Genomic DNA, 27,086 nt, shown 5'->3' with positions numbered 1-27,086 from the left:
TGCCTCCCTCTACTACCCATTGTGTTTTCCCCTATTCCTTCTTCACCTTTCCTGCCTATCCCCTCCCCCACCCCCTTATCTTTCCCCTTACTGGTTTTTCACCTGGAACCTACCAGCCTTCTCCTTCCCACCCTCCCCCCACCTTCTTTATAGGGCCTCTGCCCCTTCCCTCTACAGTCCCGACGAAGGGTTCCGGCCCGAAACGTTGACTGATCGTTTCTACGGATGCGGCCCGACCAGCTGAGTTCCTCCGGCGCGTTGCGAGGACGGCGAAAAAAAAGCGCGCATGCACGCGGACAGCCTACCTTCAGGAGAGAGGGAGGGGCTGGGCTGGGCCGGGATCCCGGGAAGAGGAATGTGCATGCGCGCTCGCGGACAGAGCCTGGGAGTGTGCGCACGCGCGCCGAACCCTGCCGGGAGTGTGCGCATGTGGCCCGGTACCAACTGGGAGGCAGCGAATCCGAAATGGCGTTTGAGAGGGAGGTAGGGGGCGCGCGCTGTGAGTGAGCGAACGAACGGACGATCTCGAGCTCGCGGTGGCAGGGGAAGCGAGCGCGAACGACAGGCGGAGAGATGCACGTGCACGGATGAGCCAGCGGCGACCTGCAACGGGGGAGAGGGGGGCGGGGCCGAGTGGTGATCGACGCCGGAACCGGAGGGACGGAGCGACGGCAGTCCGGAGCCGCGCCATAATGTACTATTCAGACACAGGTGGGTGCCGAGCCGATGCCGTGGCTTCAGCCCGCCTCCACTTCCAGCGGGCGAGAGTCGAGTTATTCATAAAAAGAGCAACGTCGCCTCCCCTTGCCTCTCCCCAGTCACCGGGCCCATTGCTGGGGCCGGCCTCTCCAGCTGTTGTTCACTCTCCCCGCTATCACGGTATGCGTGACCTGTAATCGCCGGTTTCAGGTTCAAACATCAGGGTTGAATGTACGTTATCACCAACAAGGCAAGATCAGTGTTAACGAGGTGGGCGATTGCTGTTCTTGACATTGACCAGCGGGTGCTATTGTCTTGCATTGGTATTTGCTATAATTTATTGGCGATTTACCCATTGCATTACGCGAAGGTGTTTTCCTTTGCCAGTCTGTACTTTAATGTGGCGGCAATGTAATCTGATCATTTGCATCACGCTGTTCTTTAGTCATTGTGTATAAGGTTTTTCAGCAAGAAGGTTTTCGACAAAACAATACTATGTTCGTAGTGACAGCTGCAAAAATGAAGAAACTGAGGACAACTTATAAGTAATTCTTGTTAGTGGAATTTCTTTTTTTTCTAAATAATTCGATCTAGCAGCTTTCTCACTCACACCACCAAAATTTAGAAATGTAAAATCGTTTTAAGCATTAGAAAATTTAATATCTGATATTGTCCAGCTAAATTTTCTTTCTGTAAACTTAGCGAATGATAGAAATTGTGGAAGCTTTTAAAAAAAATTATGCTGTGCTTCTGTTTAAATGCTAGATACATTAAGCTTTCTAACAAATGCAGCAATTTAACTTCATTCAATCTGGAAATTTTTAAGTTTTGTGTAATGCAGTTATACCATTTCTTGTATCAACTTCTATCCCAGTTTTGGCAATTGTGACTTTGTTTGAGGGCTGTCAGAGGTTACAGTGGGACATCGATAGGATGCAAAACTGGGCTAAGAAGTGGCAGATGGAGTTCAACCCAGATAAGTGTGAGGTGGTTCATTTTGGTAGGTCAAATATGATGGCAGAATATAGTTTTAATGGTAGTGTGGAGGATCAGAGGGATCTTGGGGGTCCAAATCCATAGGACACTCAAAGCTGTTGCGCAAATTGATTGTGTGCTTAAGAAGACATTTGGTGTATTAGCCCTCATCAACCATGGGATTGAGTTCAAGAGCCGAGAAGTAATATTACAGCTATATAGGACCCTGGTCTGACCCCACTTGGAGTACTGTACTCAGTTCTGGTCACCTCACCACAGGAAGGATGTGGAAACTATAGAAAGGGTGCAGAGGAGATTTACAAGGATGTTGCCTGGATTGGCGAGCATGCCTTATGAGAATAGGTTGAGAACGGCCTTTTCTCCTTGGAATGATGGAGGATGAGAGGTGACCTGATAGAGGTGTATAAACTGATGAGAGGCATTGATCATGTGGATAGTCAGAGGCTTTTTCCCAGAGCTGAAATGACTAACACGAGAGGACACAGTTTTAAGGTGCTTGTAAGTAGGGTAAGTTTTTTGCGCAGAGAGTGGTGAGTGCGTGGAATGGGCTGCCGGATTCAGTGGTGGAGGCAGATACAATAGGGTCTTTTAAGAGACTCCTGGATGGGTTCATGGAGCTTAGAAAAGTAGAGGGCTATGGGTAACCCGAGGTCATTTCTAAAGTAAGTACATGTTCGGCACAGGGTTGTGGGCCGAAGGGCCTGTATTCTGTTGTAGGTATTTCCATGTATCTAAATATGATTTTGGCTGTCATTTTTTGTAAAAAAAAAAAAAATGCATTGTTGTTCTAGGCATTCCTGGTGAGTTGCTTTTCTGTAATCTTCAAATAGGAATTGAAGCTGAATGAAGAAATCTGTATAGAAATTATGGAATTCAAATTATTGTAAAGGCATAAATTTCCTGTTAGGATTACAAGAAATCTGCATCCTAGTGAGATAAGTTGGACTGACAAGTTCTAACAATGTTGTGAAATTTAGAATTTGTGAAGTCTGACTTGTGCTACTTGTGATATTTGTACTTGGCTAAGGAATATTTTGTGAAGCAAAGATGTAAAGTGGCATCATAGTTTAAGTATGCTGATTAATGTATAAAATTCTTGTTTATAAATGTCTATGAACTTTCTTCATCTTTTAATATCACTCTACTTCATATCTATTCTCTTAAATCCTCAATTTTTTTCTGTTTCTTCGTTGACAGTTGCTGTATCAGCAGTCCTGACCCTAGCTCTGGAATTCCCTCATGAAAGTCTGCAGGACACCACCTCTTCCTTTAAAATTTGACCTACGTTTATCCATCGGACTTAAACTGTTGTGCTCCTTCCTGGCACTTATCCTTGTAAGTGGAACAAGTGCTACACATGCCCTTACACTTCCTCCCTTACCGCCATTCAGGGCCCCAGACAGTCCTTCCAGGTGAGGTGACACTTCACCTGTGAGTCGGCTGGGGTGATATACTGCATCCGGTGCTCCCGATGTGGCCTTCTATATATTGGCGAGACCCGACGCAGACTGGGAGATCGTTTCGCTGAACACCTACACTCCGTCCGCCAGAGAAAGCAGGATCTCCCAGTGGCCACACATTTTAATTCCACGTCCCATTCCCATTCTGATATGTCTATCCACGGCCTCCTCTACTGTCAAGATGAAGCCACACTCGGGTTGGAGGAACAACACCTTATATTCTGTCTGGGTAGCCTCCAACCTGATGGCATGAACATTGACTTCTCAAACTTCCGCTAATGCTCCACCTCCCCCTTGTACCCCATCCGTTATTTATTTATATACACACATTCTTTTTCTCTCTCTCCTTTTCCTCCCTCTGTCCCTCTCACTATACCCCTTGCCCATCCTTTGGGTTTTTTCCCCCTCCCCCTTTTCTTTCTCCCTAGGCCTCCTGTCCCATAATCCTATCATATCCCTTTTGCCAATCAACTGTCCAGCTCTTGGCTCCATCCCTCCCCCTCCTGTCTTCTCCTATCATTTCGGATCTCCCCCTCCCCCTCCCAAATCTCTTACTAGCTCTTCTTTCAGTTAGTCCTGACGAAGGGTCTCGGCTCAAAATGTGGACTGTACCTCTTCCTAGAGATGCTGCCTGGCCTGCTGCGTTCACCAGCAACTTTTATGTGTGTTGCTTTTGAATATTTTGTTTGATAAATCTCCATTAAAGATCCCTGAATCCTTTTAATGTTCAGTCTATGCAAAAACAGGGGTAATATTTATTGGGTTAATAACCCATTGCACTAAAATTTAACTTTTTAAAAATTTTGTTTACTGTAGTTCAGTGGGTCTCAACCTTCGTCTGCTTGTGACTTCCATTTACTTCTGTTCCCCTGTCCTCCATAGTTTCCGTTAGTTGCTAAAATTTTTTTTGTCAACTGTATTAATTACAGTTAACTCGTACTATTATACTATTTGTTTTAACAGGTTATAGGTGTTGTGTTAAATATGATGTTGCAGGTGTATATGAAAAACAAACCTATTTCAAATGTATTATATACAGTGGCATGCAAAAGTTTGGCACCCCTGGTCAAAATTTCTGTTACTGTGAGTAGCTAAGCGAGTAAAAGATGACCTGATTTCCAAAAGGCATAAGGTTAAAGATGACACATTTCTTTAATATTTTAAGCAAGATTTTTTTTTTATTTCCATCTTTTACAGTTTCAAAATAACAAAAAAGAGAAAAGGGCCTGAAGCAGAAGTTTGGGCACCTTACACGGTCAGTACTTAGTAACACCCCCTTTGGCAAGTATCATAGCGTGTAAACACTTTCTGTAGCCAGCTAAGAGTCTTTCAATTCTTGTTTGGGGGATTTTCGCCCATTCTTCCTTGCAAAAGGCTTCTAGTTCATGCACTGCTCTTTTGAGGTCTATCCACAGATTCTCGTTGATGTTTAGGTCAGGGGACTGTGAGAGCCATGGCAAAACCTTCAGCTTGCGCCTCTTGAGGTAGTCCATTGTGGATTTTGAGGTGCGTTTAGGATCATTATCCTGTTGTAGAAGCCATTCTCTTTTCATCTTCAGCTTTTTTTACAGACAGTGTGATGTTTGCTTCCAGAATTTGCTGGTATTTAATTGGATTCATTTTTCCCTCTACCAGTGAAATGTTCCCCCGTGTCGCTGGCTGCAACACAAGCCCAAAGCATGATCGATCCACCCCTGTGTGTAACAATTGGACAGGTGTTTTTTTTCATGAAATTCTGCACCCTTTGTTCTCCAAACATGCCTTTGCTCATTGCAGCCAAAAAGTTCTACTTTAACTTCATCAGTCCACAGGACTTGTTTCCAAAATGCATCAGTCTAGTTTAGATGTTCCTTTACAAACTTCTGATGTTGAATTGTGTGGTGAGGACGCAGGAAAGGTTTTCTTTTGATGACTCTTCCATGAATGTCATATTTCTGCGGGTGTCACTGCACAGTAGAACAGTGCACCACCACTCCGGAGCCTGCTAAATCTTCCTGAAGGTCTTTTGCAGTCAAACGGGGGTTTGATTTGCCCTTCTAGCAATCCTATGAGCAGTTCTCTCAGAAAGTTTTCTTGTTCTTTGGGACCTCAACTTGACCTCCACCGTTCCTGTTAACTGCCATTTCTTAATTACATTACCAACTGAGGAAACAGTTACCTGAAAATGCTTTGCTATCTTCTTACAGCCATCTCTTCCTTTGTGGGCATCATTTATTTTAATTTTCAGAGTGCTAGGCAGCGGCTTAGAGGAGCCCATGGCTGCTGATTGTTGGGATGAGGTTTAAGGAGTCAGGGTATTTATAAAGCTTTGAAATTTGCATCACCTGCACTTTCCTAACGATGATTGTGAAGAAGCCATAGCCCTAACAAGCTATTTAAGGTCTGAGACCTTGGTAAAAGTTATCTGAGGGCACAAATCTCTTGGGGTGCCCAAACTTTTGCATGATGCGCCTTTTCTTTTTTTCACTCTAAAATTGTACAAAACAAAAATAATACACTAATCTTGCTTATAATATTGAGAAGAATGTTTCATCTTTAACTTTATGCCTTTTGGAGATCAGTTCATCTTCTACTCAACTATTCACAGTAACAGAAATTTTGACCAGGGATGCCCAAACTTCTGCATACTTTATACTTTATTGTCGTCAAACAATTGGTACTAGAACGTACAATCATCACAGCGATATTTGATTCTGCACTTCACACTCCCTGGATTACAAATATAAAATATTAAAATAGTTAAAATTAGTAAATATTAAAAATTTAAATTATAAATCATAAATAGAAAATAGAAAAATGGGAAGTAAGGTAGTGCAAAAAAAACGAGAGGCAGGTCTGGGTATTTGGAGGGTACGGCTCAGATCCGGGTCAGGATCCATTCAGCAGTCTTATCAAAGTTGGAACGAAGCTCTTCCCAAATCTGGCCGTTCGAGTCTTCAAGCTCCTGAACCTTCTCCCGGAGGGAAGAGGGACAAAAAGTGTGTTGGCTGGGTGGGTCGTGTCCTTGATTATTCTGGCAGCACTGCTCCAACAGCGTGCGGTGTAAAGTGAGTCCACGGACGGAAGATTGGTTTGCGTGATGTGCTGCGTCATGTTCACGATCTTCTGCAGCTTCTTTTGATCTTGGACAGGACAACTTCCATACCAGGTTGTGATGCACCCTAGAAGAATGCTTTCTACGGTGCATCTATAAAAAATAGTGAGGGTTTTAGGGAATAGGCCAAATTTCTTTAGTTTTCTCGGGAAGTAAAGGCGCTGGTGGGCCTTCTTGGCAGTGAACTCTGCTTGGTTGGACCAAGTCAGGTCATTTGTGATATTGATATTACATGCCACTGTATTTATAATATATACAATATTCTTCCAACCAGTAATGAAAAAGTGTTTAATATTGTTACTTTGAGCATTTAGTGAAATCATTGCGTCTGATGCTAACTAGCGAGTTATTGATACCTGGTTGCAACTTGTTTAAAGATAATCGAGGATCACCTCTTTTCATATAAAAACTGTTCCGAGCTTTTGATAGCAGTTGAAGAGCTTGACTAAACCCACATTCAACTGGATAAGAAATGGGAAATCCAATTGAAAACCACTTTTTTGTTCCCTGAGCTGTGCAAACTTGTTTTGACTATCACTAGTAATCCTGATATTTTGCTTGTTGTGTTTGAATTTGACTTGAGCTGTAATATCACTCTGCACAGCTCAATAAGACGTTCTTGCAATCCACTGTATTTCCAAACTTGAGGGTGACTTTCCTGATCTCAGTCCATATTATATGAGCATTTGTTCTTATGGCGGGAACAAAATTGACACAAAATTCCCATTACTTGGCTTTAGATTAGCTTTGTTAACATAATTGGGACATTTTTTTATGCTTTCTCACATGATGTGGAGGGTACATATTATTCTGAAAGATATTTGGGGATTTATCTCAAGTAAGTTGGAATTGCCCTAAGTAGTAGCCTTAGAGGTTCTCAGTCTTTCTGGCTGTTTGGTTATTAAGTATTTAATTTTACATTGCTGAGCATATCTTCAATTGTATAAGGTCACTTATACTTTAATTGGGACACTTTTATATATAAAAGAACTGCATAATTTTGACCTTTGTTTCTATGATCAAATATACAGATTCACTGGTAAGCATGATGAAGAAGTGGCTGAATGATGTAAAACAATGGTTGTTTTCTTTATTGTCGTATGACAAGTATTAAGCTTGGAATATGGTGCAAATTACTGAATGCCTACAAAATGACAATTCCTCTTAAAGTTAGATCATTTTCTTAAGCTTACTCACTTGCAAGCTCATACTGAAGGGAATTGAATTACTTTCATTCTTATTCACAAATTCTGAAATAATTTGTTAAGATTTCTTTGTATTTCATTTTATTCTTTGACAGTGGATCAGAAATTCTTCTGTGAAACTTAATTTTTGTACACCAGTTAATGGAGTTTAATCTATAAAATCAGATTTCTGGAAGCGATCAAACCTCTTGAGCAAAGGTTACACCAAATTGTACTAGTTTCTCTGTTTGAAGCACAGTCCCGGCACCCACCAGGCAAGCGTAGTAATATTAAAAAGTACTTAATGCATATTTTGATGCTGCTTGCATAAAACACATTTGCTAAGCTGATGTCCGAGAATGGAGTAGGCTAGCCTTACAGAAAATGGTGTTAACTGGAGAGTTGCAGGTTCTGATAATACATTTTAACTCAAGACCACCTATCTGTATTTATATAATGTTTCAATTCTACCCAAAATATTTAATCAAAACATGTACTATGTCTTTAGTACTTCTGTTAGAATACTTGACATATTACTACCTGCCCTCTGGTTTTCTAGCTTCCGTACATCTGAGGTCATCACCGATTAGAACCTGACCCATCACTTGATCTCGTACGTTGTTACTGTGTTGTATATTAGTATTTTGCCTGATAACTTTTGAAATTTATGCTATCAATCTCCACAATCTTGTCACACACTCATATTAATCTTCTTCAGCACATTGATGCCTGAAAGCTCATATTCTTAAACTCTAACCTGAAGTTGGCCCAGAGTGAGTTGCTGGGCAGCATGGTCTAGGCCTGGAGCGAGTGCTGGGCAGCAAAATCTGCGCCTGGAGCGATATACTGGGCAATGTGATCTCAGCCCAGAGCCTTCTGCGGTAGTGGTGCATCGATCCGATTGCGAGGTACAAATTAAACACGGGCCCGGATTGGTGATGAGAGCTGATTTCACTCGCTCTCTGCAATCTTCACTCATCTCAAGTGTGCCAGAGCTTTTTGCTGTTCTGTTGTTTAGTTAATTTAACCTCTGGCCCAGATAGACTGAAAAGGCAAGGTGTTGGTCTGTGGGGGGAGAGCCGATTTCGGTCGTTCTCTGCAATGGTCATCTCCGTGGAATTGAGGATATGGAGACTGTCGTGGCTGCTGTGCTCTGTGCCCGCTAATATGATGAACTGATAAATGATGCTTTGGGCCTGCTCCAGGCCACTCAGGAGTTCAGATCTGGTTCAGAACGCTGTTGTTCACTTCAATTGTTTGCATGGTTTGTATTTTTTAACCTCTTTCTCTTGCACGTCAAGTGATGGTCTTTCATTTTTTTTCTTTCATTGGATTCTTTTGGGTTTCTTGCATTGTGGCTACCTGTGAGCAAACAAATCTCAAGATTGTATAATTTATACATTCTTTGATAATAATTGTACCTTCCAATGGAGAATTTATAATCTTGTAATTTCCTTCCCTGTCTATATTTAATTATCATATTTTTGACATTTGACTAAGCTTTTAGTGAGCTGTCCTACATCCACTTTTAGCTTGTAGCCATGTCTTTGAACAGCTTCTGTGAAGTTCTTTAGGATATATTGTGTTTTATTTGTGCTAGACCAAGTGGGTTTGGTGGCTATGGAACAAAGTCCTTTGCTGCCATTTTTTAAAATATATATTACTCAAGATGGTAGTGTTAAATGGGTACCTGATTTTTTTTTGAATTAGAATCTTAATTAGGAGTTGCCAAAGCGAAAGCAGTGAATCGGATATCAACATGTTTCTATTTGTTTATGCAGCAAACACAATTTGCAACAAATTCTGATGTAATGTCTTGAAGATGCCTTTATAACATTTTCTGTGAAGTAGGAATAAGTTCTGTCCTTCATTATGTCTGCAATTTTAAAAAATACTTTTTGGCTAAGTACTTAATTTTTTTTTAGCTTAATTATTACTCAATTTCTCCTCTAGTGGTGTTGCTCAAAATCACTTTTGAATCACATCAAAAATATTTGAGGGTTATTACATTTCAGCTTGCTTTATAACAAGATTCAAAATTAAACACATTTAGTAAACAATGACTGTACATTTGGTGAATGAAGTGCTGTTCTATTTAGTGTTCTAAATTTGAATATTCAAGGATGAATATTTCAAATCGCATGTCTTGTATGTTAATTATTTGCAGATGCCTTAGGTGGCATAAGTGGGCGAATGAGAGCAAAGAAACGGCCAGCTATTCTGGAAACTTCACTGGATAATAATCCCCCTTTGAGATCATCTGGAAGACAGGTTTTGTACAGAGTTATTGAAGCCAGTATCTATTGCAGATTTCAATGTAATTCCAATGGGTATAGCCTCTTACCTGATAGATTTCAAAATATTTGAATTAAGGAGAATGCTATTTTGCCCTTTGTGTTAATACAACTTGCTACAAAGCTTTGTTTAAAAAGGTGATGCACACAACTATATAGCCATCACTGAATGCCAGACCCACCCAGTTCCCCTCCACCACCACTCTTCTCCATCTGGCAGAACTCATCCTCACTCTCAATAATTTTTCCTTTGGCTCCTTCCACTTCCCTCAAACAAGAGGTGCAGCCATGGGCACTCACATGGGTCCTAGCTATGTCTGCCTTTTTGTGGGCTACATGGAACAGACTAAGTTCCAAGCCTACACTTGTCAATCCCCAACTTTTCCTATGCTACATCAATGACTGCATTGGTGCTGCTTCCTGTACCCATGCGGATCTTGTCCACTTCATCAACTTTGCTTCCTAGTTCCATGCTGCCCTCAAATTTACCTGGTGAATTTCAGGCACCTTGATCTCTCTGTCTCTTTCTCTGTAGATAGCTTATCTACTGATGTCTATTATAAACCCACGGACTCTCACAGCTACCTGGAGTATACCTCTTCCCACCGTGTTGACTGTAAAAATACTATCCCCTTCTCTCAATTCCTTTGTCTCCACCGCATCTGCTCTCAAGATGAGGCTTTTTATTCCAGAATGAAGATGTTGTCCTCCTTCAAAGAAAGGACCTTCCCTTCCTCCACCATCAACTCTGCTCTTAACTGTATCTCTTCCATTTTGTGCAGGTCTTCCCTCATCCCATCCTCCCACCACTCCACCAGGGCTATGGTTCCTCTTGTCCTCACCTACCACCCCACCAGCTTCCACATCCAGCACACATAATTTTCCATAACTTCTGCCATCTCCAATGGGATTCCACCACCAAGAACTTCTCTGTCCCTCCCCCCCACTTTCTGTTTTCCGCAGGGATCACTTCCTACGCGACTCCCTTGTCCATTTGTCCCTCCTCACTGATCTCCCTCCTGGCACTTATCCTTGCAAGTGGAACAAGTGCTACACCTGCCCTTACACCTTCTCCCTCACTACCATTCAGGGCCCCAAACAGTCCTTCCAGGTGAGGCGACACTTCACCTGTGAGTCTGTTGGGGTCATATACTGTGTTCAGTGATGCTGGTGTGGCCTCCTGTATATCGCTGAGACCTGATGTAGTTTGGGAGAGTACTTCGAGCACCTATGCTCCGTCTGCCAGAAAAAGTGGGATCTCCCAATGGCCACGCATTTTAATTCCAGTTCCCATTCCCATTTCGACATGTCAGTCTATGGCCTTCTCTACTGTCGTGATGAGGCCACACTCGGGTTGGAGGAGCAACATTGACAGTTGCATGTGCTTGTTATATTTACCATGGTTCAAGTCAGCAACCAGTCTCTTTCACCAATCAACATCCCAGCTCTTACTTTACTGCTCTCCTCCCCCAACTGCCCCCCCCATGGTTTCACCTATCACCTTGTCTTTCTTCCTCCCCCACCTCTTAACCCTGACTCCTCATCTTTTTTTTTCTCCAGTCCTGATGAAGGATCTCGGCCCAAAACGTTGACTGTACTCTTTTTCCAAAGATGCTGCCTGGCCTGCTAAGTTCCTCCAGCATTTTGTGTGTGTTGCTTGGATTTCCAGCATCTGCAATTTTCTCTTGTTTGTGAATTCTATATATTTTTAGGAGTTTTTATTCCTTAAACTAATGTTAAATTATAGAATTTTTCAAGAATAAAGTAACTTCTGGCAAAATTAGGGAACAAAACTTAGTTTAAATTGGGATATTTTGATTTGTAGTGCAAAATGATCACTGTGGTCTTGCAAGACTGCAAATATCCTCTTAAGAATTCGTGATACATGCACAGAATTTTGCTTTGTTTTTTTGCTGAAGACACAATTTCCCATTGTTCTATTTGCAATCCCCAGTTTAGGAAGATGCAAGATGGATGTCATTACAGCTTTGCAGATGAATGTGAGCAGTAGTAAGTGATATGCCACTGATGGTGCATATGGTTTACATTCCATATTATTTTAAAGATGGCTGTGGAAGACTTAGCATTTGGCGTACCCTAATATATTTTGCATTGTACTTGAAATTTTAATAGTTAAACTTATCTTTTAAAATAATGACATAGAGAGTGATTATGTGAAATTGTTGTGTTAGTCCTCCAATTCAGTAATATAGATTCATATTGCCTTTATTTGGGATTTGATAAAGGTCAAAAAGAAAACTTTTGAAACTGAAGAAGAGGAAGAAGGTTGTGAAAAGAAATACAGAAAATGTGAAAAAGCTGGCTGCACTGCAACACACCCTGTTTGCTTTGCAAGTGCTGCAGAAAGGCAAGTCAATTTAATGTTATGTTTATTGCAAGAACACTATTACTTATAACATAGAAAGAGGAGACACAGCCCATGCAGTCATATCAGCTCCCAACCTAGTACTCGCGTTCATTTCGTTATTTTCTTTTGTCCCTCTAAACCACATATGCACTGGCTTTTGATTAATTTACCATTTAATTACACTAAGGGATAAATTACAGTAGAAGTCAATCTACCAGCAAGTCTTTGGGATGTGAGCAGAAATCAGAATACTCAATAGAAACTCATGTATGCAAATTCCACACAGAAATGATGAATGGGTTCTTTGAATAATGAAGCCGTAACATCACACTCAGGTTTCAACAAAAATCTGTTTTATTGCTGCTCCTTGAATAATATGCATGGCAACTGTAATTTAAAGTTTGAGGAAAAGGAATTTACAGATCTTGAACTGATAAAAATGACAATTTATTATTAATTTTAGTGGAATTGTTTTTTTTTAAATTTTAAACTAATATAGATCAAATGCTATCATCTGATGACCATACCAGATGATGATAAATCCAGAACTGGGAGAAAACTATAATCAGCATTACAAGTATTTTACATTTTCTGACCATGTTGAATGTTAAAGTAGGACCTTTGGTTCTGTTATCTTTTAAATAATATATACTGCTTGTTTGCTTTAGAAAATCTGAAATGTAAATTGAATTTTAAAAATAGTAACCATTTTGAAAATGCTTTCAAATAAACACTTAATATCTTTTTTGTTTGCATCATGTGGAACTTCTATTCTCTGTGATTTTGTTTTAAATATTAAGTTGAGAACTAGTAAGCAATACTTGTTGTTTTGTTGATTGAGGGGAAAGGAATATTTTCTATTAGCCTATTCTGAACAATATAGTTTCTGAATCACTGGCCGAGCCTTTGCCACCAAGCCTGTACAGTCCAATGGAATACTTTCCACTTGCCTAGATACATTGAGAATATCATGACCATCCAGATCAAATCAATCTGTTTGCTGCTGTATTGATGATCCAATAAATATATTTTCTTCACTCGCAATAGTGGTTTCAGTATGTACCATTAATAAAAGGCACTGTATTTATTTGCCCAGGCTATTCAAACTTCCTAAGTCATGACTTCAAACACGAAGATGGATAAAGTGAACATTACCATGTGCAAGTTCACTTTGAAATTGCACAGCACCTTGATTCGAAAATATCTTGCAGCTCCCTCATTGTTTATGGATATAGATCCTGGAATCCCTCACTTCTAGCAGCAGTATTCTAAGGGTACTTTTGCCAGAACAGCTGAAGCCATTTGGAAAAAAAAGAATCTGTCACCACATCAATATTACCCAGGTCCAAATGAATGAAAAAAAAATGCATTTAATGACATTAATAGATTATAGCTTACATCCTTCCCCACCCCTGTCCTGAATTGCCCCACAAACCTACACAGTAGGGAAATTTACAGTGTGCAATTAGCATATGTTTCTTGTGGAGTTACTGAAATAATAAACGTCGGAGTTTATGATAAAACCCAGATAAGCAGCTTTTGTTGCTACACCACCATGCGCCCTGTAAGGTTCTTCAGTCGTTCAACAATGTTATTCTTCTACTTCATGTTTTAGATTAATATATTGCCTTAATTTGCAAATAAATACTTAATTAAAATTTATTTCAAATGTATGCTGAAGAGTTGACCATCCTTTAATGCAAATACCTTAAGCCCTGTTACAATCTTAATTTTCTCATGTCTACTTCAGTCAGTTTTCTTGATCATTTCCACTGAATCAGCATGTTAACAATAATGGCAAACTCCTTGGCTTAGTGTTGATCTAAAAATTATTATTTTATCTTTTAACTTTCACCATTTTTATCCATGTCTTTACTTCAGGATTCAACTTTGATTACGTTCTCCTGATCACCTCCAGTTTTCCAACCTTTATACATTTATGCCCTACTGGTCATGTCCAGCACCTCACCAAATTTTGTTCACCCATCTGTACTCCTGTTGCTTTGCACTGGCTCTTCATCTGTCTCCAAGACTCCACCCTCCATGTCTCTATAGGCATTTCCACCCTACAACTAGGAACTTTGTTCTACACTTTTGGATGTGTTGGTTCCCAGTTTCCTTTATCACACATAGTTACCTGTTCCTTCAATTTGTTAGGCACCTATGGTAGTTCTCAAATTTGAAAATTTATTTCGTTGGAAATTTGAAATGTAAATTCATATATATTTCATTTTAGATGTGCAAAAAATGGTTACACATCACGCTGGTACCATTTATCTTGTGGAGAACATTTCTGTAATGAGTGCTTTGACCATTGTTACCGCAGGTAAATTTCTAGAGATTTTTTAAAAATTATCTCTTTTTTAAAATGCTTATCATACCTTTGAGAACTTCCAGGCAATCCTGTTTTTAAACCTATCTTGAAGGATATGATAAAATATTTTATTTGGACTTCTTCTATGTGCTCGTACTTATTTGCAGTCAGTTTTTTCAAAATGATGAGCTTTAGGGATTTGCTCTGTGCTGAGTACACAGGTACCCTATTTTGTCCTACCTTGTAAGGTGCTAATTGATTTTAGCACTCTCAGAACTTGGGACGAAATATTTGAAAATGGACATCTGCCTGGGCTACTTGCAATTGTGTAAGTAACTTGGTGCAATTTGCTGGATCTTATTGGCAATAAGATGGTGATCTCATTGCCATAGAACTTGATTTGGAATTAACAGAAATGTGGAATGTAGACATATCTTCAGAATTTTATGTGTTTCCATTACTGCAAAGCAAAACTCTATTTCCTACTCTTAAAAATATTTAATGAATTGCACGTAATGTATGAAATTCTATAAACAGTTCATGATCCTTTTCCAATATTTTGTTGACAAACATTGTGAAATAACACATTACTGTCATTTTCTGGTGACACGGCAACAACAAAATTTGAAACGTGCTGAAATTTATTGATGAAATGTTTTGATAGTCTGGTGTACAAAAGCATCCACTGAGATACTGCTTTGTTTCACAGTGGTGTTTAAGATTTTTAATAAAGTCATGAATTGTTAGAAAAATCTGCAATGTTTTTATCTGGGGGCTTGTGACATACAACAGCTTAATGTCGTTTAAAATATTTTAGATATCAGATGGCAATTGACGAATTTTCTAATGATTCTAGTGAATTTAAAGGGAGCATGGGAAATGAGACTCCAGTGAACTGGCTGCTTAATATTTTGGATTTCCGACTGATAATTGGTTATCAGAATTTCTCAATCTTATTCATATTTACAATAATGTAGACATTTTCCTAATGCATATTGTTATGTTTATTGTTAAATTTTCCTCAGCCACAAAGATGGATATGAAAAATATGCTACCTGGAAAAGAATTTGGACCAGCAATGGCAAAAGTGAGCCAAGCCTGAAAGCATTCATGGCTGATCAATTGGTTCCTTTCTGGGTAAGTTCCACGACTAGAAGCTAATATTCAAATTCATATTCTGATTTCAAATTGCACCAGAAGGTACAAAAATGTTTTACTTAGTTTACTATTGAGGAATGCCATTTCGGTAAATTGGATCACTTGGCTGTCCTGCTACCTGTATACGGGGAGAGGCTAAAGAGCAAAGCTCCAAAGATTAGGATAAAGAGATGGTCACGGGAGGCAGAGGAGCGGCTATGGAATTGCTCCAAGTCAGTGGATTGGGCCGTGCTCAAGCACTCATCTGGGGATCTCAATGAATGTATCATGCTTGTCATGGACTTTATTAAAACTGTTGTAGATGAGTGTATCCCTTCAAAATAATTTAGTCTTCCCCAACCCTTGTGCAAAAGACAGCAAACTGAAAATATAAAAAGGAAAAGGTTATAATAGTAAATAATAAGCAATAAAGAGAACATAAGATGAAGAGTCCTTGTAAGTGAGTCCATAGGTGTGGGAACAATTATGATGTTGAGTGAAATTATCCCCTTTGGTTCAAAAAGCTCTGCATGAACTATTGAGATCTTCAATCTGCTGAGGGTCAGATCATTCACGTCTGGTGACCAAGAAAGTTGCAAGAGATCCAGGTACAATCTCCAGAACACCATTTCATGGGCAAAGTGGCAATTCCGGACTAAATTTAATTCCACGAGCGACATTCGATTGTTGTGGCAGGGATTGAATGCTATCACCTCTTATAAAGTAAAATCAAGCAACGTGGGTGACAACAGGGTTTCCTTCCAGATGAGTTCAATTCCTTCTTTGCTGGCTTTGACCATCAAAGCATAGAGGAACCATCACGCAACTCGCACAGCCCCGATGATCCTGTGATTTCAATCTCCGAGGTCAATGTTACAACTCAGCTTTTAATAACGTTAGTCCTCAAAACTAGTCAATAAACTCGAAGACCCGGGCCTCAATGCCCCCTTGTGCAATTGGATTCTGGATTTCCTCACTTGCAGACCCCAGTCAGTTCAATTTGGCAAAAACATCTCCTCCACTATCTCCATCAGCACAGGAGCACCACAGGGATGTGTACTTAGCCCCCTGCTCTACTCGTTTTACAACTGTGAGCCAAGTACAGTTCCAACAGTAGAGTGGATAGGGGAGAACCAGTGGATGTGGTATATTTGGATTTTCAAAAGGCTTTTGACAAGGTCCCACGCAGGAGATTAGTGTGCAAACTTAAAGCACATGGTATTGGGGGTAAGGTATTGATGTGGATAGAGAATTGGTTGGCAGACAGGAAGCAAAGAGTGGGAATAAACGGGACCTTTTCAGAATGGCAGGCAGTGACTAGTGGGGTACCGCAAGGCTCAGTGCTGGGACCCCAGTTGTTTACAATATATATTAATGACTTAGATGAGGGAATTAAATGCAGCATCTCCAAGTTTGCGGATGACACGAAGCTGGGCGGCAGTGTTAGCTGTGAGGAGGATGCTGAGAGGATGCAGGGTGACTTGCATAGGTTAGGTGAGTGGGCAAATTCATGGCAGATGCAATTTAATGTGAGGTTATCCACTTTGGTGGCAAAAACAGGAAAACAGATTATCATCTGAATGGTGGCCAATTAGGAAAAGGGGAGGTGCAATGAGACCTGGGTGTCATAAGACACCAGTCATTGAAAGTGGGCATGCAGGTACAGCAGGCGGTGAAAAAGGTGAATAGTATGCTGGCATTCATAGCAAGGGGATTCGAGTACAGGAGCAGGGAGGTACTACTGCAGTTGTACAAGGCCTTGGTGAGACCACACCTGGAGTATTGTGTGCAGTTTTGGTCCCCTAATCTGAGGAAAGACATCCTTGCCATAGAGGGAGTACAAAGAAGGTTCACCAGATTGTTTCCTGGGATGGCAGGACTTTCATATGATGAAAGACAGGATCGACTAGGCTTATACTCATTGGAATTTAGAAGATTGAGGGGGGATCTTATTGAAATGTATAAAATCCTAAAGGGATTGGACAGGCTAGATGCAGGAAGATTGCTCCCAATGTTGGGGAAGTCCAGAACGAGGAGTCACAGTTTGAGGATAAAGGGGAAGCCTTTTAGGACCGAGATTAGGAAAAACTTCTTCACATAGAGGGTGGTGAATCTGTGGAATTTTCTGCCACAGGAAACAGTTGAGGCCAGTTCATTGGCTGTATTTAAGAGGGAGTTAGATATGGCCCTTGTGGCTAAAGGGATCAGGGTGTATGGAGGGAAGGCTGGTACAGGGTTCTGAGTTGGATGATCAGCCATGATCACACTGAATGGCGGTGCAGGCTCGTAGGGCTAAATGGCCTACTCCTGCACCTATTTTCTATGTTTCTAACACTGTATATAAGCTTGCTAACGACATCACTGTTGTGGACTGTATCAAAACGGGTGATGAATCAGTATACAGGAGGGAGATTGTAAATTTGGTTAAGTGGTATAATACCAATATCCTCTTACTCAATGCCAATCAGACCAAGGAACTGATTGTAGACTTCAGGAGAAGGAAACCAGAGGTCCATGAGCCAGTATTCATTGGAGGATCAGACATAGAGAGGGTCAGTAACTTTAAGTTTCTTGGTGTCACTATCTCAGAGGACCTGTCCTGAGCCCATCATATTAGTATTATTGCGAAGAAAGCACGACAGCACCTGTGCTTCCCTCGGAGCCTGTGGAGCTTTGGCATTTCATTGAAAACCTTGGCAAACTTCTATAGATGTGTGGTGGAAAGTATGCTGATTGACTGCATTACAGCCTGAGTATGGGAACACCAATGCCTTTGAGTTGAAAATCCTAGAAAATATAATGGATACCGCCCAGTACATCACGGGTAAAAGCCTCCCAACTATTGAGCACATGTTGCTGTGAAAAAAACAGCATCCATCATCAAAGATCCTCCCTACCCAGACCATGCTCATTTCTTGCTGCTGCTATCTGGTAGAAGGTACAGGGGCCTCAGGATTCACACTACCAGGTTCAAGAACAGTTACTACTCATCAGCTATTAGGCTCTTGAACAAAAGGGGATAGCTACACTCATAAGAACTCTGTCATATTGTTATTTCATGCACTCTACTTATTGCTGTTTATTTACATCTGCATTTGTACAGCTTATTTACAGTTAAGTTCCAGATGTTTGTAGCTACAGTTCTATAGATTTGCTAAGTACCGCAGAAAAAGAATCTCAGGGTTGTATGTGGTGACATGTATGTACTCTGATAACAAATTTTACTTTGAACTTTGTGCGCACAGCTTTCAGGAGGGTGAACCCATGAAAAGCATCCGGTCCAGACGCGGTACCTGGCCAAGTACTAAAAAACTGTGGTCAACAGGCTGGAGTGTTCAGTGAGATCTTTAACCTCTGGCTTCGGCAGTGTGAGGTACCCAAATGCTTCAAGCAGGCTTCAGTTATACCGGCACCTAAGAAGAATGTGGTAACCAGCGTCAGTGACTATCGTCCAGTAGTTCTTGCATCCACAGTGAAGTATTTTGAGAGATTGGTGATGGAACCAATTCCTGCCTGAGAAGAGACTTGGATCCACTCCAATTAATCTACTGGAGCAGAAGGTCTACAACAGATGTCATCTCATTGGTTCTTCACTCAATCCTGGAACATCTGGACAGCAAAGATATATTTAACAGGATGCTCTTTATCAATTACAGCTCCGCATTCATTGAATCTTCAATTTCCTCACATGCAGACCCCAGACAATTTGGATTGGCAGCACCATCTCCTCCACAATCTCTATCAGCACAGGTGCACCAAAAGATTGTATGCTTAGCTCTGTGCTCTAGTTACTTTCCACTTATGACTGTGTGGCTAAGCACAGCTCCAATGCCATCAATTTTGTTGATGACACCATTGTCATAGGCTGTGTCAAAAGTGGTTATGAATCAGCATATAGAAGGGAGGTTGAAAAGCTGGCTGAGCGGTGCCATAACAACAACCTCTTGCACATTGTCAGCAAGAGGAAGTGACTGATTATTCATTTCAGGAGAAGAAAATTAGAGGTCTATGAGCCAGTCCTCATTGAAGGATCAGAGGTGGAGCAGACCAGCAAGCTTAAATTCCTCTTTCGGAGGACCTGCCCTGGGCCCAGCATGTAAGTGCAATTACAAAGGAAGCACGGCAGTGCCTCTACCTCCTTAGGAGTTTGTGAAAATTCGACATGACATCTAAAACTTTGACATGCTTCTGTAGGTCCTTGGTGGAGAGTATATTGACTGCCTGCATCACAGCCTGGTATGGAAACACCAGTGCCCTTGAATGGAAAATCCTACAAAAAGTAGTGGATACAGGCTAGTCCATCATAGTAAATCTCTCCCCAGCATTGAGCACATCTACACGAAACATTGTTGTAGGAAAGCAGTGTCCGTCATCAAGATCCCCCACCACCCAGGACCTGCTTTCTTGCTACTGCCATCAGGAAGCAGGTACAGGAGCCTCACGACTCATAACACCAGGTTCAGGAACAGTTATACCCCTCATTCAGCAGCCGTTGATCCAAGGGAGATAACATCACTTGCCTCAACTTTGAAGTATTCCCACACCTATGGACTCATTTTCAAGAACTCTTCATTTATGTTCTTGGTATTTATGACTTTTTAATTTTTTAAATAATTTATTTCTTTTGTATTTGCGTAGTTTGTCTTTTGCACACTGGTTGAACACCCAAATAGTCTTTCATTTATTCTGTTAATGGATTTATTGAATGTGCTGCAAGAAAATGAATTTCAGGGTTGTATATGGTGACTTATATGTGCTTTGATAGCAAATTTACTTTGAACTTCCAATTGGAGTTAAGAATTTGAGTTACAGAAAAAACTTGTAATATTTGCATCACTTAATTGGGAGAAAGAAACCCAAAGGCATAGTTTTCTAGGACATCCTTAGAATGTTTAGAACTTTGGATTATTGCTGGATTTAATATTTTAAATAGATTGAAGTCTGTCACTGTACCAGCTGTTATGACCACTCTATTGACTTTTCTGCTGTCACCTAAAATGGAAAATTTCATACATTTGGAATGTTCAGTTGAGCTGTAGTTCTAATGTTATTGGGCAAATTAATATTCTTAAATAAACTCTAATGTTTCTGTACCAATTGATGCCAATGTAATTAATTGTTACAGGTTCAATGTACAAAGCCTGATTGTGCAAAATGGCGGCAATTAACGAGGGATATCCAGATGACTGCAGCATCAGCAAAAACATACCATTGTGGCTTGAAAACTCATAATGCAGTTAAGGTGAAGAGTAATATGTGTCATTCAGCTTACTGATAAACAGTATTTCTCATCCATTTTGTAGCTGAACAGAAGTGCCTTACCATCTACTAAGATATTGAGCTTTATTCAGAGCTTCATTTTGGGTCAGAACTTTTAAATCTTTCCACTGAAATATTTAGATATTTTTAAAAATGATATCTGGGCCCTATTCAATAATGTATTTAAACTATTGATCTCTGAAGTACTTAGCATTTTGATTTCCATGTTAGTTGCAATTACACAAACATACAAAATGCTGTTCTGCTTATGCTATTTATGCATATTATGCATATTTTCAGATTGACCTTTTTAATTCTATGTTTTTCTTAGAAGATTACTTGTGAGTTCTCTGTTCAGCATCATCAGGCATTTGGTACATAAGATGTAGTAAAATACTTAAAGAGCAATATGGCATACAGTTTAACGCAAGTATTAGGACAGATGACAAAAACGAACAGAGGGATGAGCCTCAAGTATATTAAGGTAGGAGAGACACTAGGCAACACTGTAGGGGTAAACCAATGTGTTCACTTTTCTGCATTTTCTTTTTGGTTAAGATTTTTCTTAAAACTGCTGATCTTTTGTATTTTCTTCACACTGCTTCGTGTGTTTGAATGTGTTTGTGCCAAGATGGGAAGATCCCAATATCTTACTCCAGGTGTGGTTTGATCTAACCACTATATAATTTGTTTCTCATATTGTGGGAACGAGGGTCATTTAACATTTTAGTTGCTTTGGCATTACTGCAAATTGCTTAAGCATTTTGGATACTGTAATTGATACTGCAATTGCTGTAATTGTCCGGCTGGTGGCGCAGCAAGATCAGCGCCAGACTCTGGAGCGAAGATTCCCGAGTTCAAATCCAGTCAGGCCGCTCCCGGGCATGCTTTCCATCCATGCCGGGTTGAGTATCGAGCTTGCAACTCGGCCTCGTAAAAAAAAAAAACTGCGCTGTGACAAGGACGTGGGGGACCACTCACAGAATCTTTCCTCTAAGACAACCACTTGAAAAAGTGGTCGCCAAGGCTCTGGCAGAGTATGGCACACAAAAAAAAATTGCTAAGACTCTTTTAGTTCCACCTGAAAATTAAATCTGTATTGCAATTCTGAGTTCAATCCAATCATGTCAGTAGAAAACAATGGTGGTCCAATACAGTTCCTTGAGCATTCCATTCAGAAATTTCTTAATTTTATGTAATCCTGACAAAAGCTCAACTACATTTACAAACCATGTTTTCAGCCTAAATCTTCACTGTTTTAAATATAATGTATATCATTCACAACAATCTTTGTCAAGCCCTTACTGAAATCTAAGCAAAGATGTAATAGGGTTCACCAGAAGAAGTTGAAGTGATTTAGCAAAAATCCGACCCTTACTCCAAATGATACTTGTATCTGTGCTCAAAATATTACTTCTAGTTAATTCCATTATTTTATTTATTATTAAAGGAAAAGTCACTTTTTTGCTTGTCTGGAGCTAATTTTTCATTCTTATAAATGAATGCATGTTTTCCTATCTAATTCTGTTTTTCCATTACCCAGTCAATTGTCCGTAGTCTGTTCTGAGGAAAGATTATTGAGACAAAATGTCAATTAGTTTCTTTGTCCACAGATGCTATTTGACTGGCTGTGTTTTTCCAATGTTTCTGTTGTAGTTCTTAATTTTTACCTTTTGGTATTTCACTCATTTTTAACATTTGTAGCTGTTGTAAATAAGATTTCCATCTTGATCATCACTTTAGCACGGTTTGCTTTTCAAAAAGTCTTGACTTGTGAATGAATAATTGCCGTAAGTATTAATACAATTGTAGATTGAGTTTCGTTCTGGCTTCCACATTTTCTATAGCTAAAATATTGAAGCAATAAGATGCATTGAATGTATAAAACTGTATGTAGTGGTTACTTGAAAACAAGCCAAAACCGCAGAGAGTCTTGAGTATGGGAGTTGATACTGTATGATGTACTTCCAGAATAACTAGGTTCCTCATTGAAAAAAGTACGTTCTATCATTTATTACAAAACCAGCAAAGACGAATGATTTTATAGCAATATTAGAAATAAGCAAAACAAGCATAACTAAGTGAAGTTAGCAGTCAACATAATAATATCATTCCCTGGTTGGCTTTCCAACAAAACTAAAATGAACTAACAAAGCATAAATACATAACTATACTCATTTGCTTCTACTACATCCAAACCCACATGGGAAATTACCCGTAGTAAATGCACAACACAAAATGCAACACAGACAGGAAAATCGATACATGGCTCCTACATCCCAGCCCCGAATTGTTACACTATAATAATTACAATTACATACTACAAAAATAAAATGTGATATCTTCAAAGATAATAAACATCTTAACATTTATGAAAATGCCCTCTTTCTTCTTCCAGTCAATTCACGTAACAGTCATCTAGGCCGGAAGTTGCCAGCACTTAGACCAGTACAGAGTGCTCTTTACTACCACTCTCTATCAAGTCAAAGATGAAGCTTCTAGAGCTGTAGCTCCTCAAATTTCAGCCTCCTGTAGAAGACATCCTGGTTATAGGCCTGTCCAGACAGCTGGTCTTAGTCTTTGTCTTTACCTGCTGCACAAATCCTTTTCTGTCTGGAAAGTCTTTAATGACTCTTCCCATGATCCCATGTGTTTGAGGTGATGGATCATCCTGTATATTCTCAACTATCGGGTCTGTTGCCATCTTTGCTGGCCTTTCAATAAAATCAGTGATCTTATGGGTTGCCCTTTCTAAAGTTTACAAACCACTGTTCTCCATTTATCCATAAGCGTATAGGGCAATTTCTTTACAACAATCAACATATTGGCAGGCATGTCCTGCACCACTTCCATGTCATTGCAACAGCCTCGAAGAAAAGGACTGTGGTTTTGAAGAGCTTACATGTCTTCAGATTTGATAGATACCAAAGAAAAGCCTTCACATGTAGGTGCATGCAATTTCCAAAAATATTCCTGTAATAAAGCCTTAGCCTTTATCTAACCTGGCAACTGCTGACAAGTTCTCTAGAGCGACCCTGGTGTACTGTTCAAGGATATAGAGGCAGTTGCAAAAACCTTCATGAATGCATGATACTGCAATAGATGGACATCGAAGATTTGGGTCTCACTTTTAGGCCAAAGTGAAATGTATTGTGCCAATAAGGTTGCTTTTTCATTTTGCTTGCTCATAATATCAATAATACTGTTCTGAAATCTGTCATCTGAAACGAGAGTGTTTCCATGCTGTAAGTGAAGGACCCAATGAGCACTTTGAGCTATTGGATATGACATAGGTACAGAGTGCCTCATTAGTGCAGGTGAGAGTAACCACCCTGAGCTAACTCTTAGGAGTTTTGTACATCTCAAACATTTGAGGAACAAGTGAACCAACATTGACCTAGAGTGTTTTTATTTTCCTCTGTGGCTTTTCAGTATAGAATTCACAGCATAAGACTGTCCTGCTGGAGCATTTTTAGCACTGGCTACACTTGAAGCCCTTAGCACATTAAATTTGGCCAACTATGCAACAATTTCTTCCACCAACTTAAGCTGTTCCTTCTTTGTCCTTCCTCTTGCTCCTCCAATGCATGTTTGTCCTTCAATAATTGTCAATGTATCATTAATGCAGCTAAATCAGCCGCTGATTTAATGTGTGCAAAGGAGGTAGAAGAAACAGAAGGTTTTTTTTCCTGCAACAGAAGTTGGAGCATTGACATTTGATATACTGTCACTTGGTTTGACATCTTGTGAGTCATCTGCTATACGTGTAGTTAAAACATGCTTTGGACTTTGAGGAACATTGTCCGATGGAAGTTGACGCATTCACTCGTTGAAGCAACATTACCTTCAATAGAACACGTTTTATAACCTCTGTGAAAGCACTACCATTGTTATCGATTTTTGGAAAACATCTATTTTGTTTTCCTTGTTTGTCCTTGGGTACTAACGAGATTAGGGTGTGATATGCATAGCAACAGCTTCACAGATTAGTCAAGACCTGAAGATAAGATTGCACTTGAAAGGAATTTTCTTTATTTTTTATAAGATCCTTAATTGATAGTATTAAACCTTTAATTTTGTCCACATTTGTCTGGTACTCCTTTCGACCTTCAATTTGATTAACCTTAGCTTTAGTAGTAAGTTTAATTTCTGTTTTGATATCCCCAAACTGCAGGGTTGCTGACAACAGAGTTGCTTCGATTCACTCATGTTGCTTTCTCCTTATTGCACAACTTGCAATTAACTTTGTTCACCCACAACACATTTACAAAATACACCGATGATATGTAGGCAACAAACAGACAACATGCATAGGCATCCACAGCGCATAAACCAGACCAAACAGCATTTAATTCAAATGTTGATACTTCAGTAAAACAAAGCGATAAGCCTTCATGCATACACCATGCAACTGAGCAATGGTCAGGCAGAGCTGACCATTCAAAACTGTGTTCAAACCATAAATACACATCATGAGTCACCAAAAGTCGCAGATAATTCCATCGCAAGCTGCTCCAGTTTCAACAGCAGGTTTGAGGCATTCCTTTGCCATAGACTGGTGTTTATTTGGTATAACATTTTTTTTCTTGTTGACCAAGGATAGCGATTTACTTGAAAACAAACCAAAGCAATAAATTTTATAGCGATGTTAGAAATAAGCATGACTAAGCTAAGTTGGCAGTCAACAAAAAATATCATTCCCTGGTTGGCTCTCCAACTAAACTAAACTGAGGTGACAAAGCATGAATACATAACTATACTTATTTGCTTCTACCATGCCCCAACCCACATGAGAAATTTCCCATTATGAATGTGCAAAACAAATACAATACAGAAAGAAAATAGGGACATGGCTCCTACACTGTAATCAACTTGAATTTGTCAGAATGTTATGCTTTGTATAAATTTCATCTCTTGGTTTAAAATTGACAATTCAGTGTGTTTATCTTTAGATAGGATATTGAGCTGTACTTTGTTTACCTTAGTTTATTGAAGTAACCTTGTGAGAAGAGATTGATTGTAGGTCGATGCTTGTCCACAGAAGACATTCATTATAACATTGTGCTACGATTTTATTTGGCTTGGTAAACAATGGGGAAGGCAGAAGGTGGATGCATACAGCTATTAAGCTGCATTGCCTTGGAATTTTTTCATTGCTGTTTAACAGAAAGAGAACATGGGAAACCATAGACACATTGGCCTGATATGTTACCACCAGAATGCCTTAGTCCATTTTTAAGGGCATGATAACTGCACTTCGGCAGAAGATAATGCATTTCAGTTCTAGTTTATATGGTCTTGAAGGGGTTGTCTTATACTTTTCAAGGATATTATAAATTAGGTAACTAATGCCTTTTGAGCAGAAAATCCTACAAAAGGTAGTGAATTCGGCCCAGTGCATCACAGGTAAAACTCTCCCAATTACTGAGTGCATCTACATGAGATGTTGCTGTAGAAAAGCAGGATCCATCATCAAAGATCCTCAGCACCCAGGCCATGCATTTTTCTCGCTGCTGCCATCAGGTAGAAGGTACAGGTGCCTCAGGACTCTTGCCACCAGGTTCCAGAACAGTTACTACCTCTCAACTGCAGGATCTTGAACAAAAGAGGATAACTACACTCATTTAAGAGCTCTTGAACTTGTTATTTCATGCTTGTTATTTATTGCTATTTATTTATATCTGCATTTGCAGAGTTTGCTTATTTTACATTTCCTGATGTTTACGTTTTACAGTTACTGTTCAATAGATTTGCTAAGTATGGCCTCAGAAAAAGCATCTCAGAATTGTATATGGTGACATGTATGTACTCTGACAATAAACTTTACTTGGAACTTTAGGTAGATAACATGGATGTATAATTCTTGGATTACAAAGAGCTTGTGATTGTTTAATTAGGTTTTACTTGTAGGTTCATGGATTAAGGATGACATTTTATTAAATTCTTTAACCATGTTAAAGGTCAAAACTGGGGAGAAACTGAACATAGAACAGTACAGCACATGTTGTGCAAAACTAATTAATATAATAATTAAATGCCTAACTAAGCTAATCTCCCTACTACACAATGATCATGTCTCACTGTTCCTTGCATGTTCATGTGCCAATGGAACAGCCTCTAAAATGTCTCTATCATTTTTGCTTCCACCACACCAGCAATGCATTCCAGACATCTTCCACACTCAGTGTTGAAAATAATGCTTGTCCTATACACCACCCTCTGAACTTGCCTCTTCTCACTTGAAATGCATGTCCTCTTGTATTAGACATTTTGAGAGGAAA

At 39.8% G+C, this 27,086-nt stretch overlaps 1 protein-coding gene across 5 annotated transcripts in view; it reads left to right on the top strand.

Annotated features, from left to right (window-relative positions):
• The first annotated feature begins 410 nt into the window (after positions 1-410).
• LOC140212590 (lysine-specific histone demethylase 2) overlaps positions 411-27,086 on the top strand; it is a 63,105-nt gene continuing 36,429 nt past the window's right edge. The window contains exons 1-6 of one of the 5 annotated variants that reach the window (XM_072283568.1): positions 411-711; positions 9,601-9,704; positions 11,974-12,095; positions 14,332-14,421; positions 15,435-15,546; positions 20,672-20,788. In XM_072283568.1, the coding sequence (XP_072139669.1) occupies positions 588-711; positions 9,601-9,704; positions 11,974-12,095; positions 14,332-14,421; positions 15,435-15,546; positions 20,672-20,788 (669 nt within the window). In that variant the 5' untranslated portion in view covers positions 411-587. The other 4 variants (XM_072283571.1, XM_072283569.1, XM_072283570.1 and 1 more) reach the window with 4 other exon arrangements.

Source organism: Mobula birostris, chromosome 19, assembly GCF_030028105.1.
Source record: "Mobula birostris isolate sMobBir1 chromosome 19, sMobBir1.hap1, whole genome shotgun sequence".
Lineage (NCBI taxonomy): Eukaryota > Metazoa > Chordata > Chondrichthyes > Myliobatiformes > Myliobatidae > Mobula > Mobula birostris.
This window is presented reverse-complemented; position numbering and strand designations above follow the sequence as displayed.